This window comes from Silurus aristotelis, assembly GCF_946808225.1.
Source record: "Silurus aristotelis genome assembly, chromosome: 5".
Classification (NCBI taxonomy): domain Eukaryota; kingdom Metazoa; phylum Chordata; class Actinopteri; order Siluriformes; family Siluridae; genus Silurus; species Silurus aristotelis.
This window is the reverse complement of record NC_139578.1, coordinates 15,381,212-15,399,317: the sequence shown is the minus strand read 5'-3', so window position 1 is coordinate 15,399,317 and position 18,106 is coordinate 15,381,212. Positions and strand designations below refer to the sequence as shown.

At 38.1% G+C, this 18,106-nt stretch overlaps 2 protein-coding genes and 1 long non-coding RNA gene across 3 annotated transcripts; 1 reads left to right on the top strand and 2 right to left on the bottom strand.

Annotated features, from left to right (window-relative positions):
• Nucleotides 1-3,149: 3,149 nt before the first annotated feature.
• On the top strand, nucleotides 3,150-8,383 carry snapc2 (small nuclear RNA activating complex, polypeptide 2). Its single transcript, XM_083541185.1, has 5 exons — nucleotides 3,150-3,247; nucleotides 3,813-4,021; nucleotides 4,112-4,285; nucleotides 4,687-5,245; nucleotides 7,664-8,383. The coding sequence occupies exons 2-5, from the start codon at nucleotides 3,818-3,820 to the stop codon at nucleotides 8,092-8,094; spliced, it is 1,368 nt and encodes a 455-aa protein (XP_083397311.1). The 5' UTR covers nucleotides 3,150-3,247; nucleotides 3,813-3,817; the 3' UTR covers nucleotides 8,095-8,383.
• LOC310726029 lies at nucleotides 3,488-8,380 on the bottom strand. The gene is made up of 2 exons (XR_014533616.1): nucleotides 6,778-8,380; nucleotides 3,488-6,681 (listed from the first exon to the last, which is right to left on the bottom strand). It is a non-coding gene; the product is annotated as an uncharacterized lncRNA (long non-coding RNA).
• A 1,698-nt stretch (nucleotides 8,384-10,081) lies between the features above and the next one.
• On the bottom strand, nucleotides 10,082-15,657 carry LOC310726051 (mucin-17). The gene is made up of 11 exons (XM_083541223.1): nucleotides 15,033-15,657; nucleotides 14,773-14,888; nucleotides 14,547-14,608; nucleotides 14,362-14,430; nucleotides 14,150-14,280; nucleotides 13,964-14,023; nucleotides 13,700-13,874; nucleotides 13,358-13,519; nucleotides 13,162-13,253; nucleotides 12,805-12,959; nucleotides 10,082-10,267 (listed from the first exon to the last, which is right to left on the bottom strand). The coding sequence occupies exons 3-10, from the start codon at nucleotides 14,606-14,608 to the stop codon at nucleotides 12,844-12,846; spliced, it is 867 nt and encodes a 288-aa protein (XP_083397349.1). The 5' UTR covers nucleotides 14,773-14,888; nucleotides 15,033-15,657; the 3' UTR covers nucleotides 10,082-10,267; nucleotides 12,805-12,843.
• Between the last annotated feature and the right edge of the window lie 2,449 nt (nucleotides 15,658-18,106).

Below are 18,106 nucleotides of genomic sequence, written 5' to 3'. Positions count from 1 at the left end.
GTCCATTTAGATTTTAGCCTCTATGTGCTGCCATGTCAATCTAATCTCCCCAGGGCCTTCAATGTCTGTACTGCTGGCCTTTTTACCCTGGACTATATTATCAACGTATCTGTTTCTTTAACCAATAAGATTTCAAACTCACCTCACAGGGCCAGCTAGCTGGCCCAGAATAGTGTCAGCGTTTTTCCATCCTCTGATTGGTTGGTCAGAGGGAAACTGTTACAGCCAAGTTCGACTCACAAAACATGTCTGCACATTAATACATCAGAGTTAGGAGGAAGAGAAAATGATTTGGTCTCGGACATTATTAAAAATTCATTTTCAAGAAAATCTAGACATCATGAGGAAAGGTCGGCCAACCCTGAATCTAGCTTGCTTGTCTCAGCCTGGGAAAGGGTTTGTTCGCCACTTCAAGACCAGTGAATACGAGCGGTACCACTGGCTTACAGCCTCTGAGGAGAGGTGCAAATTATGAGTATGCATAGGTTATATTTTATTGAAGTTTTTATGTTTTTGTCATGTTATTAGACAAATATTGATTCTGAACTGCTCCAGATGATGTAGGTGGCACAGTTGAGGTTGTAGTGTAGAGGTTTGGAGCTTGCTTTAGTAAAAATGGTATTCACCCTTGTTCTTCTTCTTCTTCTTTCGGCTTCTCCCATTAGGGGTCGCCACAGCGGATCATCCGTCTCCACACCCCCTGTCCTCTACATCTGCCTCTGTCACACCAACTACCTGCTTGTCTTCCTTCACCACATCTATGCACCTCCTCCTTGGCCTTCCTCTTTTTCTCCTTCCTGGTAGATCCATCCTCAGCATTCTAGTACTGATATAACCCATGTCCCTCCTCTACACATGTCCAAACCATCTCAATCTCACCTCTCTCACCCTGTCTCCAAAACGTCCTACATACACCGTCCCTCTAATAAACTCATTTCTAATCATGTTCATCCTTGTCACTCCCAACGAAAACCTCAACATCTTCAACTCTGCTACCTCCAAGCGCCACCTTCTGTCTTTTACTCAATGCCACTGTCTCTAAACCATACAACATCGCAGGTCTCACCACAGTCCTATAAACTTTCCCTTTCACTCTTGCAGATACTCTTCTATCACAAATCACTCCAGCCACTCTTCTCCACCCACTCCACCCTGCCTGCACTTTTTTCTTTACTTCTCTAACACACTACTTTGCACTGTTGAGCCCAGGTACCTGAACTTCTCCACCTTCTCCACCTCTTCTCCCTGCAACCAGACCACTCTGCCCTTCCTCTCATTCACACACATGAACTCTGTTTTACTCCTACTGACTTTCATTCTCCTCTCCAGCTCTCCAGGCTCTTCTCAACCTGCTACCTACTCTCACTAGAAATCACATCATCCGCAAACCTTCACAAATATTCCTGTCTGACCTCGTCCTTCAACCTGTCCATCACCACTGCAAACAGGAAAGGGCTCAGAGCCGATCCTTGATGCAGTCCAACCTCCACCTTGAACCAGTTCCTACTGCACACTTCACTGCTGTCACAATGTCTTCATACATGTCCTGCACCACCCTCACATACTTCCCTTACATACCTGACTTCCTCATAGGATACCACAACTCTTCTCTCGGCACTCTGTCGTACACTTTCTTTAAATCCACAAACACATAATGCAACTCCTTCTGACATTGTCTATACTCCTCAAGCAACATCCTCAAAGCAAATAACGCGTCTGTGGTGCTCTTCCTCGGCATGAAACCATACTGTTGCTCACAGATGGTCACCTCTTCTCTCAGCCTGGCTTCCACTACTCTTTCCCATAACTTCATTGTATGACTGATCAACTTTATTCCCCTGTAGTTAGGGGGCAGGTCTGCACATTTCTCTTATTCTTAAAGATCGGTACCAGCACACTCCATCTCCATTTCTCAGGCATCCTCTCACCTTCCAAAATCTTCTTGAACAACCTGATTAAAAACTCCACTGCCATCTGCCCTAAACATCTCCAGGCTTCTACCGATATCTCATCTGGTCCAACAGACCTTACACTCTTTATCCTCTTAATCGCTGCTCTCACCTCCTCCTTACTAATCCTACCCACTTCCTGCTTCCTACCCACACACCATCCAACCTTCTCTCCTGTCATTTTCCTCATTCATCAGTCAAGAAGCTTTTATTGTCATTTTAACCATATATAGCTGACGCAGTACACAGTGAAATGAAACAACGTTCCTCCAGAACCCTGGTGCTACATTAAACAGCATAAACCTAAATAACAGAAAACACAGAGCTAAGGACTAAACACACTCTCCAGTCAACACATTTTAATCTCCATCCTTTATTGCTCTAACTTGCAGCACATCCTTCCCAGCTCGGTCCCTTTTCCTGGCCAATTGGTATAAATCATTTTCTCCTACATACAGCTCCTCATATGCCTTTTCCTTGGCTTTCGCCACATCCCTCTTTACCGGCTGCCACATCTCCTTGTTCTCTTGCCTACTTCTCTCATCACTCTGTCGATCCCAATTCTGTTTTGCCACTCTCTTTCTCCTTATGCTCTCCTGCACTTCCTCCATTCCACCACCATGTCTCTTTGTCTTCCTTTCTATTTCCAGATGCCACACCAAGTACCTTTCTAGCTGTCTCCCTTATCACTTTTGCAGTAGTTGCCCAATCATCCAGCACCCCTTCACCACTACTGAGCCCCTGTCTGACCTTTTCCCTGAATCTCACACTACAGTCTTCCTCCTTCAGCCTTCAGCACTACCATTCAGCCTCCATATGCAAAATGCCTTCTCTCTTTAACGCTACGTGTTGTTATATTGTATTTTTGTATATTATTGATCATTTCTATAATTGTGACATATAGATGGTGGTGTTAAGAGGTGGATTAAGTCAGGTAAGTCCCCATTGAAGGCCCAGGTACCAAATGCACGGCCCACCACTGAGAGGGTGGTTTGATAGAAATACTTATTAATAGATTAATAATAATAATACTTATTAATAGATAATAAGAATATTAATTATTATTATTATTATTATTTTTTATTAGTAGTAGTAGTAGAAGTATCTGCAATGAGCTCAGACACTTTTTGTTTGTCAGCAGAAGTTTTCATAGATGTCGCTGTTGCCTACATTACAGCCAAACGCGTTTTAAAATCCATCCTTTTTGGCCTTTCCAGCGACTCGTTACAAAATGCCTCTGATAGCAGAGTGGTTGTTTTGACCTGGCAACAATTGCAATGCTAATCATCACCAGTTTGGTAAGTTTTCATTAAAGACGAGCGCTAACATTTAACATTAAACATTTTCCTGAAGTGAATCATGCGTTGATTAGGTGTAAGAAAACCGAAGACTAACATAGCGGTGTAATATGTAATATGTGTGCTTAGACAATTCGCCAATGAGCTATAGCATGATTAGCTGGCTAACTTTAGTGGTTTCGTTAAATATTATATATAATATTATATTTTTATGTACAAAGTAGATATTAGGTTTTTGGGTTTGTTTGTTTTGTATGTACACCTATTGGGACATATTAACCTGTTAATAATGTTAAATATCTGACTATTAAGTTAATGTATTACAGTAGTGATGAGCTGTGTAATGATGGTATGCAGGAAAAGTGCTGGTGAAAACAATGTCTGGGGCACACTAAAGCTGGAGATGTAGCATCTTAAAGAATATACAGTACATGTAAAAATGAATCATTCACTACTTTTCAGGCCCCTTTTTTTTGCCCAAAACATACATTTCCATAAAGCTATTATTAAGCTCAGTTCTATATGATGATAAAATATACATCATGATGATTTTTTTTTTTTTTAGTCATTATGAAGCCTCCATCCCGCCGCCGGATTACACCATCTCGTTTTTCAGACTCAAGAAACACAGAATCAATAAAAAGGCTTCGTCCTGAGTGTGATCGTCAGGAACTGCGGAGTCTTCTACTTGCCCTGAAACAACAAAATAGGTTAAATTCAGAACTGGATTTTTTGGCACTTCGTAAGAAAGTTCCAAAATGGTCTCTGCTTCAGGTATGCATGTTCACAACGGACCTTGGTCTGGTACCAAAAAATATTGCAGAATTCCTGTTCCTCTGTAATGCCAGTGTTGTTTGCGTTCAGATCCAGAACATGATCAAGTTTTTGAGGAAGGGTGTACTGCAACGGGTATATATGCAGGTCCATAAACAGAGACGTGAGGAACAAAAAAAAAAAGTGCCAACAGAACTATGGGGAGAACTAGCACAGAAAATGGCTGGTGTCCATGAGGAAACAATATCTTCTGCCTTCTCTCAAGTATGTGATCATGGTAATGTGCATGTGACCATATGGGAAAAGATTTCAGATTTTCGATTGTTAGTGGTAGCCGCAATTAAAATTTGTGTTCACATGTATGGGTGTATTTGTTTTACAATCTGAGTACATCTCTGAATCTTTTAACTTCAATTTGGAAATAAATTTGCTTGCTTGAGTGCACAGTAATTAAAGCCAAAAAATTTATAAATAAAATTTATTTCATCAACTACAGTTTCACTTTTAAAAGTTGTGTGAAACATCAAGTTGTTATCAACAATGTAACAACGCTGGATGCATACCTTATGCAAAATAGACATTTGAATTTCACTGTGTCATTCTTTTATCACATATTTTGTGGTGGTATTTAATTAACCAGATTTTTTTATTTTTTTTACCTACAGATGCTGGTAATTGCTTCCACAGAGCCGTGCAGCCTTAGCCACTCAGATCCCCCACGCAATACTGACTCTCAAGGCCCTCTATCAAGTGGCTTGCGTACTGTACCTCTGAGGTCGATGCCTAAATCCCACGCTAGCTCACCACCTCCAGTGATGATTTTGCCTGGACAAGTCAATAAAACCCCTCAATCACACAAGAAGGATGCAGTTCCCAGCCAGTCTACTCAAACCACCACAGTCACATCTTCCTTTACCAATACTGAAGCAGAGCATAGTGAGTTGCAGCAAGAAACAGAGCCAACCGAAGTCCCTGCCACGCCATCCACATCAGCCACCCGTAAAGCACTCTTAAATCAACAGGTCTCAAAACCAACACCACCAGTGTCTGCTTCAAGTGCAGTGCCATCCAACACTAATCACCAAGATAAGCAGCCTGGACGTGCAGAGCAACTCTGGCAATATAGACCAATGGGGGCAAACAGTGTAGTTGATTTTGAAAAGATATACCAATTTTTGTGCAACATCATTCTCCAAAAGAACACTCAACCTCTTACTGCTATGGGTGAGTATACTATCTAAATGATTTATGTCTACATTAGGGGTGTAACAGGGTACACACATTCCTACCGAATCTTTTTGGTGCAGGGCTTTAAGTTTGGTGCACACGTGTACTGAATGCAAATATTATTATTAATATTATTATTATTATTATTAAACTTGAAAACTTACACAACAATACCAGGGGTATAGAAAGAAAAAATAATTAACACAGTATCACTGTGGCTTCTCACTCGGTACTGGTTTTATCAACAGCTTCAAGAATTTCTCCTAAAAAGGACAATTCAACATATCAAGTGAGTAAATGAAGAACAAAGATCTGTCAAAGGATGTCAGGTTTGTAGACCTGCACAAGGCTGGAATGGGCAACAAGACCATCAGAATTTTCCCTTGGCCATATGTTTTGGGTCATTGTCATGTTCAAAGACTTTGACCCATCTTAAAGCGTTCTGGCTGAGACCAGAAGATTCTCATACTAGATTCTACAGTGCATGGCCCCGTTCATGTGGTGAAGTCTTCTTGTACCCTTAGCAGAGAAACAGCCCCAAAGCAGTATGATTCCTCGTCCATGTTTTGACAGTAGGGATGGTGTTCTTTGGGTCATATTCAGCGTTTATCTGCCTCCAAACACAGCAAGTCGAGTTGATGCCAAAGAGTTCAATTTTGGTCTCATCTGACCACATTACATTCTCCCAAGCCTTCTCTAAATCATTCAGGTGTTTATTGGCAAACTTCAGACATGTGCATTCCTGAGCAGAGAGACCTTGGTTTGTTACCAATGGTTTTCTTGGTGACTGTGGTCCCAGCTCCCTTGAGATCATTAACTCGTTCCTTCTGTGTAATTCTGGGCTGATCCCTCACCTTTCTCAGATTCATCATTACCCTAATGAGGTGAGATTTTGCATGGAGCTCCAGAGTGAGGGTGATTGACTTATTTTGTATTTCTTCCATTTTCTAATTATTGCACCAACAGTGGTCTCTCAATAAGCTTCTTGCTGATGGTCTTGTATTCCAGCCTTGTGAAGGTCTACAGTTTTGTCCCTGATGTCCTTTCACAGCTCTTTGTTCTTGCCCATGTTGCTGGAGAGGTTTAAATTAAAGAGGTTGATTCTGTGACTTGTGTTCTTTCGTAAATGGACCAGACTAATTTGGGTGTGTGGGAGACCGTCCTTTCTTCATTTTTAAATGGATTTTTCTAATATTTTGTCTCTCTCTGTTAAAATAAGCCTAATATAAACATTCCAGACTGTTAATTTCTTTGTAAGGGGGTAATCTCACTAAAACAGTAGGGGGTTAAATAATTATTTCCCCCCAATGTAAGTAGAACATATCTTTAGAAAATTATTAAATGTAAAACCTGCACACACTTACTTATACACCTGTATTACCCAAATGGGTTTTAACTAATGTAAACTATTAAAGTTTTCCATTTATTTAATTCTAATCATTTAAATAAATGGAAAACTTTAATAGTTTACATTAGTTAAAACCCATTTGGGTAATACAGGTGTATAAGTAAGTGTGTGCAGGTTTTACATTTAATAATTTTAAATTATTAAATTTTACTGTATTCTGTAATTCAATCAATATTATAGTGTATTGCATTAATTAGATTTATTCAACATTATTTTTTATAAAATATTATAAACTATTATTTTATTTCATAACCAAGCAGGCATTATATTTAAATTGTTTGAAAAATGTAAACTGTTCAAATGTTGTTGATCACATATGTTAATAATAATAATAAACTGCATTAATAGAAAAAATGACAAACATTGTTTTGCATTTCTTCCCCCTAATCGTATGGAAAATTAACCAAACCGTGACTTAAAAACCAAGATACATCCTGAACCGTGAATTTTGTGTACTGTTACACCCCTAGTCTACATTGTTGATTACCATATTTAATGTTCTTTACTTATAGCCATTTTTTTGTACACCTCACAACAACAAAAAAATCACTCTTTAAAACAATGCTTAGCAGAATAAACCTTGAGCCGGATGGACTACAACAGCCAGAGTCCATCAGGTTCCTCACCTGCAGCCAAGAACTCTAACTGTCCAGTGTCAGTTCTGCCAGCTCCAAACAATCTAGCCATTTTCTGTTTCTCTCTCTTGTCAACAAAGCGTTTTTTTTATCCTTAGAACTGTCATTCACTGGATGTTTATCCATATTTTAAATTATTGATTGATTAACTAGACATGCTTTTCTGGAGGTGCTATGACATAGTAGTCAATTCGTCCTTAAGCTTGCCCTTTTTTCCTGCACACATCAGCCTCAAGAACGGACTGTTCACTAGCTGCCTTAAATATACCAGACTTTGACAGGTTCTATTGTAACCAGATGGCTGATTGGTGTGTTGTGTTCTATAAATTAATTATTTTGTATAAATTTGTAATTGTTTATCTTTAACCAAAGAAAGTGCAGTGCTTCTGGACCTGTTGATGTCTTTACCTGAAGAGCTCCCCTTGCTGAACTGTAAGGAACTGCAGCATCATCTACTACAAGTTTACCCCCGTCTGAGCACACCTGCAGCGAGGCTCAGCACAGATCAGGGGCCTTCATTTGCTAATTCCACATCAACTAGAGGAGCAGAACAGCAAACATCCCTATCTGATCAGAATGCAAAAGGACCAAATGGATTTTTACAAACACAGAGTGTACAGTCTACAGGGGTAGAGTGTGTTCAGGAGGGAGCAGTGAAGGCAACACAATTACCAATATCTGCTGGAGATTTTGAAGGCCAATCACCAGCAATAAAGTTAGCAGATAAAGGTGATTGGGCCACTGCTGGTCTGTGTCCACTAAATCCATTCATGTTGCCACTAGCCCTTCTGAAGCGACAGTAACCCAGAGAAAGTGCAAAAGCAACTCTGGCTTATTTCAAGCACTTTGATGATGACGTTGATGTTTTAAAGTAATTATGTTTGATCTAGGAAATAAAAATACATGTTATGTCCATTGAATATGAATATAAATGATTGAAATGATTTTATAAAGCTTGTTAGTATAAATTCGTTTTTAGTTTACATTACACTGAAAACATTTGTTTATATGTTAATATGCTAATGCAGTAGTAAAAAGAAAAAAACATGGCTGTGTTTATTTAATAATAAAAAAAAATATTTTAGTTAATCATTTCAGTGGCATTTGCCATTCAGATTTATGGTGCTGTTTACAGGAAATGTGACTGGTTTACTATGAGACAATCACGTAGTACAGGTGTTCAAATATTTTGCATAGCCTCAGGTATATCTGATATTTGGGCCATAAAACTGTGTAACAGTGTAAATTATCTGCTTTTGACTCTTATGCCAAATCTCAGCTGAAAGAAAAATAAGAATGAGGTAAGTATATAGTTAACAGTAGTTTTTTCCCAATGCATTTTCTGAATGGAATTTGCACAGACGTATCAGCCCAAAGGTTTTATGGGGTGCACATTGCACAACCAATCTGTTATTATGCTTTACTGCTATGTGCTTCTGAGAGGTTACAGTCCATGGAGCTGTACTCATGTTTTTATAAGGTGTGATTTTGCAACTGTACATAAAACTGTACACCGCCTTTTCGAAGAATAAAAGCATAATTGCTGCTAGATTTTGCAAGGTTATCACACTCTGTCTCTCTTCTAACTGTTGCCTTCTGGTCGGCACCACAGAATTCCAAGTGGAACCTGTCAAATTCATAGAAGCCCCTTCTATTTATAAAGTATCATATACAGCCATTGTGTGGCTTTGAATGACAGGTGTTGATGCATGTCGTTTTTGTCTAGCTTTCTTTTCCGTCATGCAGGTCTAACATTAGGCTGTTTTCTGAAGCACAGCTGGCAATGTTTAAGTGGTTGTGATTGTCCATCTTTAATGGGGCATAAATGATTCACATTTTCCTCACTCTTGATTCCTGCATTCAAAAACGCGAAGCAATTGATTATTGTAGTTTATAAGGAAGTATTCACTGTCCAGGAGTGGAAAAGATGATCATCTTACCTGACTGCTGTGAATTCTGAGAAACATAAAGCATCTCCTAATTAGTCAGTGTTTTTCCACGGTATAAGAATGCAGAATAGGCATGTCTTAAGAATTACTTTGCATATCTATACTAACTCTATGGAACACCATTACTGACACTTGTTACACTGGATTTATGAGCTTTAGATTTTTATTTTAAAACTACTTCCGATTTCCAGGTAGTTATATTTGGTTGTGCAAACAATTTGTGTGTACAATGATGGGTGTGTGTGGCATGAAAACACATAATACAAAATAACATACTTGAATAAAAAAATTTATGGTTCTATATTTAACACACACGAAGGTGAAGTTTAGTTAATTTTATCTTTAAGGTGTGACAATGGAGACATTTATTGCTCTTAGCTCTTAATCTTATCTTACTCAGAGTAGCATATTAAGAGACACTGTAGGAAAGTATTAAAGTTACACATGCTTTATATAACTTATTGGGCATCAGGTATGGTCAAGAACAAGCCCTTCTCCTTTTCCAGAACAAACTATAATAATAATAATATTAGTAATATTAATAATATGTATCCACTATATATATATATATATATATATATATATATATATATATATATTATTTTTTAAAGACAACGTAATAAATATATTTAATGAATTGTGCATTTATTAGCAATAATACTGACTCAAACACAGTTATAAAATAGATATAAAATATAATGATTTATAAAATCTGTTATAAATCATTAATAAAGACATTAATAAATATACAGTGTACAGTATAGGATCTAAATAAATATGGTAAGATATTTAAAAAAATAAATGCAGTAAATGTAAAGTAATTTAAAAGTATCTAGAATGATTTGTGGAAATTGTAGAAAAGGCTTCTTTAATCAAGTCTAATCTAAATACTGTTCTCCATGGATACAAACCCTTTTTTTACAAAGTTTTTAATTTTGGGAATGTGTGATGATGCTAAACATCATACATCGGAGTTGTATGTTTGTGGCCTTGAAGAAGTGTACATCTGAGGTGGGTTTATTTCCATCTGTTGAACATAAACACACAATTACATTTCAATATTTGTCGATTGCACAGTTGAACATATAAGAACTCACTTACATGTTCATTTCAACAACCATTCAAATTATATAAACAGATCCCCATTTAGTATTCTATGTTTTCAGGTTTTCTTTAAAATGTATTAAAAATAGTGAGATTGAATAATTTTATTCAGCTTTATAATATATTTGTAGACCCTTGAGAAAGTGAGTACATTTTCTGTTAAGGTTTTCCATAATTACATTGAAGTTGTATGTTTTAATCATGATGTTTTTCTTTTTTTTTTTTTTTGTTCCGGCTTGAAGCTTTCAAGATGTGTGTGTGTGTGTGTGTGTGTGTGTGTGTGTGTGTGTGTGTGTGTGTGTGTGTGTGTGTGTGTGTATACAGTGAGGAAAATAAGTATTTGAATACCCTGCTATTTTGCAAGTTCTCCCACTTAGAAATCATGGAGGGGTCTGAAATTGTCATTGTAGGTGCATGTCCACTGTGAGAGACATAATCTAAAAAAAAAAATCCAGAAATCACAATATATGATTTTTAAACTATTTATTTGTATGATAAAACTTTCTTTTGGTTAAAACTTCTCCCGTTAGGGGTCGCCACAGCGGATCCTCCGCACGTTTGATTTGGCACGTTTTTTTTTACGCTGGATGCCCTTCCTAACGCAACCCTCCCCAATTTATCCGGGCTTGGGACCGGCACTAAGAGTGGCTGGGGATGGTTCCCTGACCGGGAATCGAACCCGGGTCGCAGCGGTGGGAGCGCTGCATCTTAACCACTAGACCACCAGGGGACCTATTTATTTGTATGATACAGCTGCAAATAAGTATTTGAACACCTGTCTATCAGCTAGAATTCTGACCCTCAAAGACCTGTTAGTCTGCCTTTAAAATGTCCACCTCCACTACATTTATTATCCTAAATTAGATGCACCTGTTTGAGGTCGTTAGCTGCATAAAGACACCTGCCCACCCCATACAATCAGTAAGAATCCAACTACTAACATGGCCAAGACCAAAGAGCTGTCCAAAGACACTAGAGACAAAATTGTACACCTCCACAAGGCTGGAAAGGGCTACAGGGAAATTGCCAAGCAGCTTGGTGAAAAAAGGTCCACTGTTGGAGCAATCATTAGAAAAATGGAAGAAGCTAAACATGACTGTCAATCTCCCTCGGACTGAGGCTCCATGCAAGATCTCACCTTGTGGGGTCTCAATGATCCTAAGGAAGGTGAGAAATCAGCCCAGAACTACATGGGCGGAGCTGGTCAATGACCTGACAAGAGCTGGGACCACCGTTTCCAAGGTTACTGTTGGTAATACACTAAGACGTCATGGTTTGAAATCATGCATGGCACGGAAGGTTCCTCTGCTTAAACCAGCACATGTCCAGGCACGTCTTAAGTTTGCCAATGACCATTTGGATGATCCAGAGGAGTCATGGGAGAAAGTCATGTGGTCAGATGAGACCAAAATACAACTTTTGGGTCATAATTCCACTAAACGTGTTTGGAGGAAGAAGAATGATGAGTACCATCCTAAGAACACCATCCCTACTGTGAAGCATGGGGGTGGTAGCATCATGCTTTGGGGGTGTTTTTCTGCACATGGGACAGGGTGACTGCACTGTATTAAGGAGAGGATGACCGGGGTCATGTATTGCGAGATTTTGGGGAACAACCTCCTTCCCTCATTTAGAGCATTGAAGATGGGTCGAGGCTGGGTCTTCCAACATGACAATGACCCGAAGCACACAGCCAGGATAACCAAGGAGTGGCTCTGTAAGAAGCATATCAAGGTTCTGGCGTGGCCTAGCCAGTCTCCAGAACTAAACCCAATAGAGAATCTCTGGAGGGAGTGCAAACCTGGTGAAAAACTACAGGAAACGTTTGACCTCTGTAATTGCAAACAAAGGCTACTGTACCAAATATTAACATTGACTTTCTCAGGTGTTCAAATACTTATTTGCAGCTGTATCATACAAATAAATAGTTAAAAAAAATCATACATTGTGATTTCTGGATTTTTTTTTTTAGATTATGTCTCTCACAGTGGACATGCACCTACGATGACAATTTCAGACCCCTGCATGATCTCTAAGTAGGAGAACTTGCAAAATAGCAGGGTGTTCAAATACTTATTTTCCTCACTGTGTGTGTGTATATATATATATATATATATATATATATATATATATATATATATATATATATATGTGTGTGTGTGTGTGTGTGTGTGTGTGTGTGTGTGTGTGTGTGTGTGTGTGTGTGTGTGTGTGTATATATATATATATATATATATATATATATATATATATATATATATATATATATATATATATATATGGCAGGTAGTATATTGGGGCTGTAAAAGTTTAAACGTTAATAACTTTAATGCAAATTTAATGCCCTGATAGATAGATAGATAGATAGATAGATAGATAGATAGATAGATAGATAGATAGATAGATAGATAGATAGATAGATAGATAGATAGATAGATAGACTTGATTATTTGTACTTACGGGGTGATTATTTCGCAGATACTAAAGTGAAATTCTATTTTAGGGGAAATCAAAATGGTGGGAAGAAGGATGTGTTGAAGAAGCTGTTCTGGTAGGTGTGGTAGTCTTGCTGAAGACGTTCTCATTTGATTGTGCAGGATTATCATATGCCTCAACTGCAATACAATTAGATTGCCATTCGTGTTACCAGTAGTGGTCAAAATAGCAAATTTATTAAGGAAAGATTTAGTCTGTATGACTATATTTATCAAATAAATTAAAAATTTATTGTGTGTATAGATTATAATATTTCTAAATTTCTAGCTGTGCCATGGCAGAAAAATTTTATAATTTGATAATGCACTTGCATACTGATACCTAAATGTGTTGTGTTTGATCTGTTTTGCAAAGGCCACTCAAAGTCTTCGTCTATCCACTGATTCACAAGCGCTTCCTTATTGTCTTTATTCCTGTGCAACAGAATTTAACAAGTGGAATAGGGTGGTCATTATTACACATGGATATGCAGAAAAGTACTCTTTGTACAACAATTTTATGCACATAAACTTCGTACCTCTTCTGTTTTCTTTTATTAAGCAAGATATTTGCTGAAAGCACTGCTACAGTTAATACTAAAACCACAGCAACAACTGCCATTCCAGCATAGAAGCCCACTTTGTGAATTTGGTATTCACAGTCTTCTCCAAGATACCAATTTGCATCTGACTGTGTACAGCTAGAGTGCACAAAATGACACAGGATTTATCACTTTGCAAAGGAGAATTTCTATTATTAACTATTGTACCATTTAAAACCTTATTCACATTAGCATATTTACAATCAAATAAAACATAAAAACATACTATACTATTAATTCAAACATTAGCACTGGATTTAAAATTGAAAAAGTACTCACTAACAGGCTGGTCCTTCCTTGGAAACCTCACAGGTACCCTTGTTTTTGCAGATCCTTGGATTAGGATGATTAGGATGACATTGAGTGACACATTTTAGTATGCCCTGCACAGTAGCAGGAGTGAAAAAATGGCGATACTTCTCAGGAAGCAATTCAGTAACTAGCAGACAGTACTCTAAAAAGGAAAAAAGTGTAAAGCTGGTGAAAGATTCAAATGCATTCTGATAATATATGTGTATATGATTCTCTGTATAAATGTATTACCTGTTTCACTCAGTTCAGTTTTGTTGACCTGGACATCAATAACAGTAAAATTTGGGCAGCCTGTTGTCGGAGTTTAATGTGTTTAAAATGGCTGAGATTTTTTTTTTTTTAAAGTATGCTGTTTTTTATGTAAAAACATCTGTAATAAACACCTGAGATATAGATAGCACAATAAAGAATACATACTAGATATTGTTGGAGTACAGTTCTTTATCAATTCAACAATCGATTCTTGGATGGACTGAAAGACCTTATTATAGTCCTCATTCGGATCATTGGTATCGATTTGTACAACAATGTCATGCTTAGCACTCACACTGGGGATAAAATTGGATAAGAATTAGTAGATTACCTCAGAAAAAAAAAAATTTCCAAACACTGAACATAAATATGCTTACCTTTTAAAAGTATTTTTTTCTATTTCTCTCCTCACTCTCTGCTTTCGGGCTGTGATAGTGGCCCCTTCACTGTGGTGTAAAGAGACAGTGAGATTTGTCTAAAATATTTGTTTGCAAAATATTATATTTTTAACTGATCATTTAACAGTTGATTAACCAATCTTGTAACAAATAAGTAGAAATACCTGAGTTCTACATTTGTTATATTCCTGAAGTTTGTAATTTTGACACGGTAGTATGGCTCCATCTGTAAGAAAACAATGATATGAAATTCAATTCAGCTGCATCAAAAGACGAGGTGACAACTGTTATAGTTGTTCAATCTTAAAAATCTTTCACAATCTTAAAATATGTGTTTCAAAAACTTATTTTAAACATAATGTAATAGTGGATATAGTCTTCATAATTCACCTGACTTTTGAAGAATAGTACAAAGTTTTTATATTCTTCTGAGGATGAATCATTGTATTTAGGGTTATATTCTCTATTTATTTCTATTTCAGCAATGGCTGTCCTTTCAATTTCACCTGAAACAACAACAACAAAAACAAACAGGGAAAAAACATTTCAACAATAATTTCAACATAAGATAATGAATTTACTAAATTAAAAACAACTATTTATTTCAATAGACTGTTTTTTTTCTTTTTGAAGAAAAAATGTTAAAATACCTGATATTTCAACTTGAATATGTTGGCACTCATTTCCTGTAAAAAGAGGTGGGCAGTAGCAGCCATTTTCTGTTGGAGTTCCGCCATTTTGACAATTGATAAGTGGTGTTAGAGTTGTAGTGCTGATTTCTGTAGCACTAGTTGTGGCTATTGATGTGGAGTTAACTGTAGTTGTTTCAGCAGTCTTGACTGTTGTGGTAAATCCACTTGTTGATGTAGTTTCATATTGTGTACTTGTAGATGAGATTGTTGTGGTTGTTCCTAAAGTCTTAACTGTTGTGGCAGACTCACTTGTTACCGTAGATCCAAATGGTGTAGTTAAAGGAGAAATATCTGTGGTTGTTGCTGAAGTCACAACTTTTGTGGAAGACTCACTTGTTGCTGTTGTTTCATATGGTGTAGTTGTAGAAAAGGGGTCTGTGGTTGTGTCTGAAGTCACAACTGTTGTGGCAGACTCACTTGGTGTAGTTTCATATGGTGTAGTTGTAGAAAAGGGGTCTGTGGTTGTGTCTGAGGTCACAACTGTTGTGGCAGACTCACTTGGTGTACTTTCATATTGTGTAGTTGTAGAAAACGGGTCTGTGGTTGTTTCTAAAGTCCCAACTGTTGTGGCAGACTCTCTTGGTGTAGTTTCATGTGGTGTAGTTGTAGAAAAGGGGTCTGTGGTTGTTTCAGAAGTCACAACTGTTGTGGCAGACTCACTTGGTGTAGTTGTAGAAATCGTGTCTGTGGTTGTTTCTGAAGTCCCATCTGTTGTGGCTGACTCACTTGGTGTAGTTTCATATGTTGTAGATGTAGAAAGGGGGTCTGTGGTTGTTTCTGAAATCCCATCTGTTAGGGCAGACTCACTTGGTGTAGTTTCATGTGGTGTAGATGTAGAAATGGTGTCTATAGTTGTTTCTGAAGTCACATCTGTTGTGGCAGACTCACTTGGTGTAGTTTCATATGGTGTAGTTGTAGAAAAGAGGTCTGTGGTTGTTTCTGAAGTCCCATCTGTTGTGACAGACTCACTTGGTGTAGTTTCATATGGTGTAGTTGTAGAAATCATGTCTGTGGTTGTTTCTGAAGTCATAACTGTTGTGGGAGAGTCACTTGGTGTAGTTTCATATGGTGTAGTTGTAGAAAAGGGGTCTGTGGTTGTTTCTGAAGTCATAACTGTTGTGGCAGACTCACTTGGTGTAGTTTCATATGGTGTAGTTGTAGAAAAGGGGTCTGTGGTTGTTTGTGAAGTCACATCTGTTGTGGCAGACTCACTTGGTGTTGTTTCATATGGTGTAGTTGTAGAAATCATGTCTGTGGTTGTTTCTGAAGTCCCACCCGTTGTGGCTGACTCACTTGGTGTAGTTTTATATGGTGTAGTTGTGGAAAAGGGGTCTGTGGTTGTTTCTAAAGTCCCACCCGTTGTGGCTGACTCACTTGGTGTAGTTTTATATGGTGTAGTTGTAGAAAAGAGGTCTGTGGTTGTTTCTAAAGTCCCATCTGTTGTGACAGACTTATTTGGTGTAGTTTCATATGGTGTAGTTGTAGAAAAGGGGTCTGTGGTTGTTTCTAAAGTCCCATCTGTTGTGGCAGACTCACTTGGTGTAGTTTCATATGGTGTAGTTGTAGAAATCATGTCTGTGGTTGTTTCTGAAGTCATAACTGTTGTGGCAGACTCACTTGGTGTAGTTTCATATGGTGTAGTTGTAAAAAAGGGGTCTGTGGTTGTTTCTAAAGTCCCATCTGTTGTGGCAGACTCACTTGGTGTAGTTTCATATGGTGTAGCTGTAGAAAGGGGGTCTGTGGTTGTTTCTGAAATCCCATCTGTTGTGGCAGACACACTTGGTGTAGTTTCATATGTTGTAGATGTAGAAAGGGGGTCTGTGGTTGTTTCTGAAATCCCATCTGTTGGGGCAGACTCACTTGGTGTAGTTTTATGTGGTGTAGATGTAGAAATGGTGTCTATGGTTGTTTCTGAAGTCCCATCTGTTGTGGCAGACTCACTTGGTGTAGTTTCATATGGTGTAAATGTAGAAAAGGGGTCTGTGGTTGTTTCTGAAGTCATAACTGTTGTGGCAGACTCACTTGGTGTAGTTTCATATGGTGTAGTTGTAGAAAAGGGGTCTGTGGTTGTTTCTAAAGTCCCATCTGTTGTGGCTGACTCACTTGGTGTAGTTTCATATGCTGTAGTTGTAGAAAAGGGGTCTGTGGTTGTTTCTAAAGTCCTATCTGTTTTGGCAGACTCACTTGGTGTAGTCTCATATGTAGTACTTGTAGAAAGGGAGTCTGTGGTTGTTTCTGAAGTCCCATCTGTTGTGACAGACTCACTTGGTGTAGTTTCATATGGTGTAGTTGTAGAAAAGGGGTCTGTGGTTGTTTCTGAAGTCTTATCTGTTGTGGCAGACTCACTTGGTGTAGTTTCATATGGTGTAGTTGTAGAAAAGGGCTCTGTGGTTGTTTCTAAAGTCTCATCTGTTGTGGCAGACTCACTTGGTGTAGTTTCATATGGTGTAGATGTAGAAATGGTGTCTGTGGTTGTTTCTAAAGTCAAAACTGTTGTGGCAGACTCACTTGGTGTAGTTTCATATGGTGTAGTTGTAAAAAAGGGGTCTGTGGTTGTTATTGAAGTACCATCTATTGTGACAGACTCACTTGGTGTAGTTTCATATGGTGTAGTTGTAGAAAGGGGGTCTGTGGTTGTTTCTGAAATCCCATCTGTTGTGGCAGACTCACTTGATGTAGTTGTTTCTGAAGTCCCACCTGTTGTGGCTGACTCACTTGGTGTAGTTTCATATGGTGTAGTTGTAGAAAAGGGGTCTGTGGTTGTTTCTAAAGTCCCATTTGTTGTGGCAGACTCACTTGGTGTAGTCTCATATGTAGTAGTTGTAGAAAGGGAGTCTGTGGTTGTTTCTGAAGACCCATCTGTTGTGGCAGACTCACTTGGTGTAGTTTCATATGGTGTAGTTGTAGAAAAGGGGTCTGTGGTTGTTTCTGAAGACTTATCTGTTGTGACAGACTCAATTGGTGTAGTTTCATATTGTGTAATCGTAGAAAAGGGGTCTTTGGTTGTTTCTAATGTTCCATCTGTTGTGGCA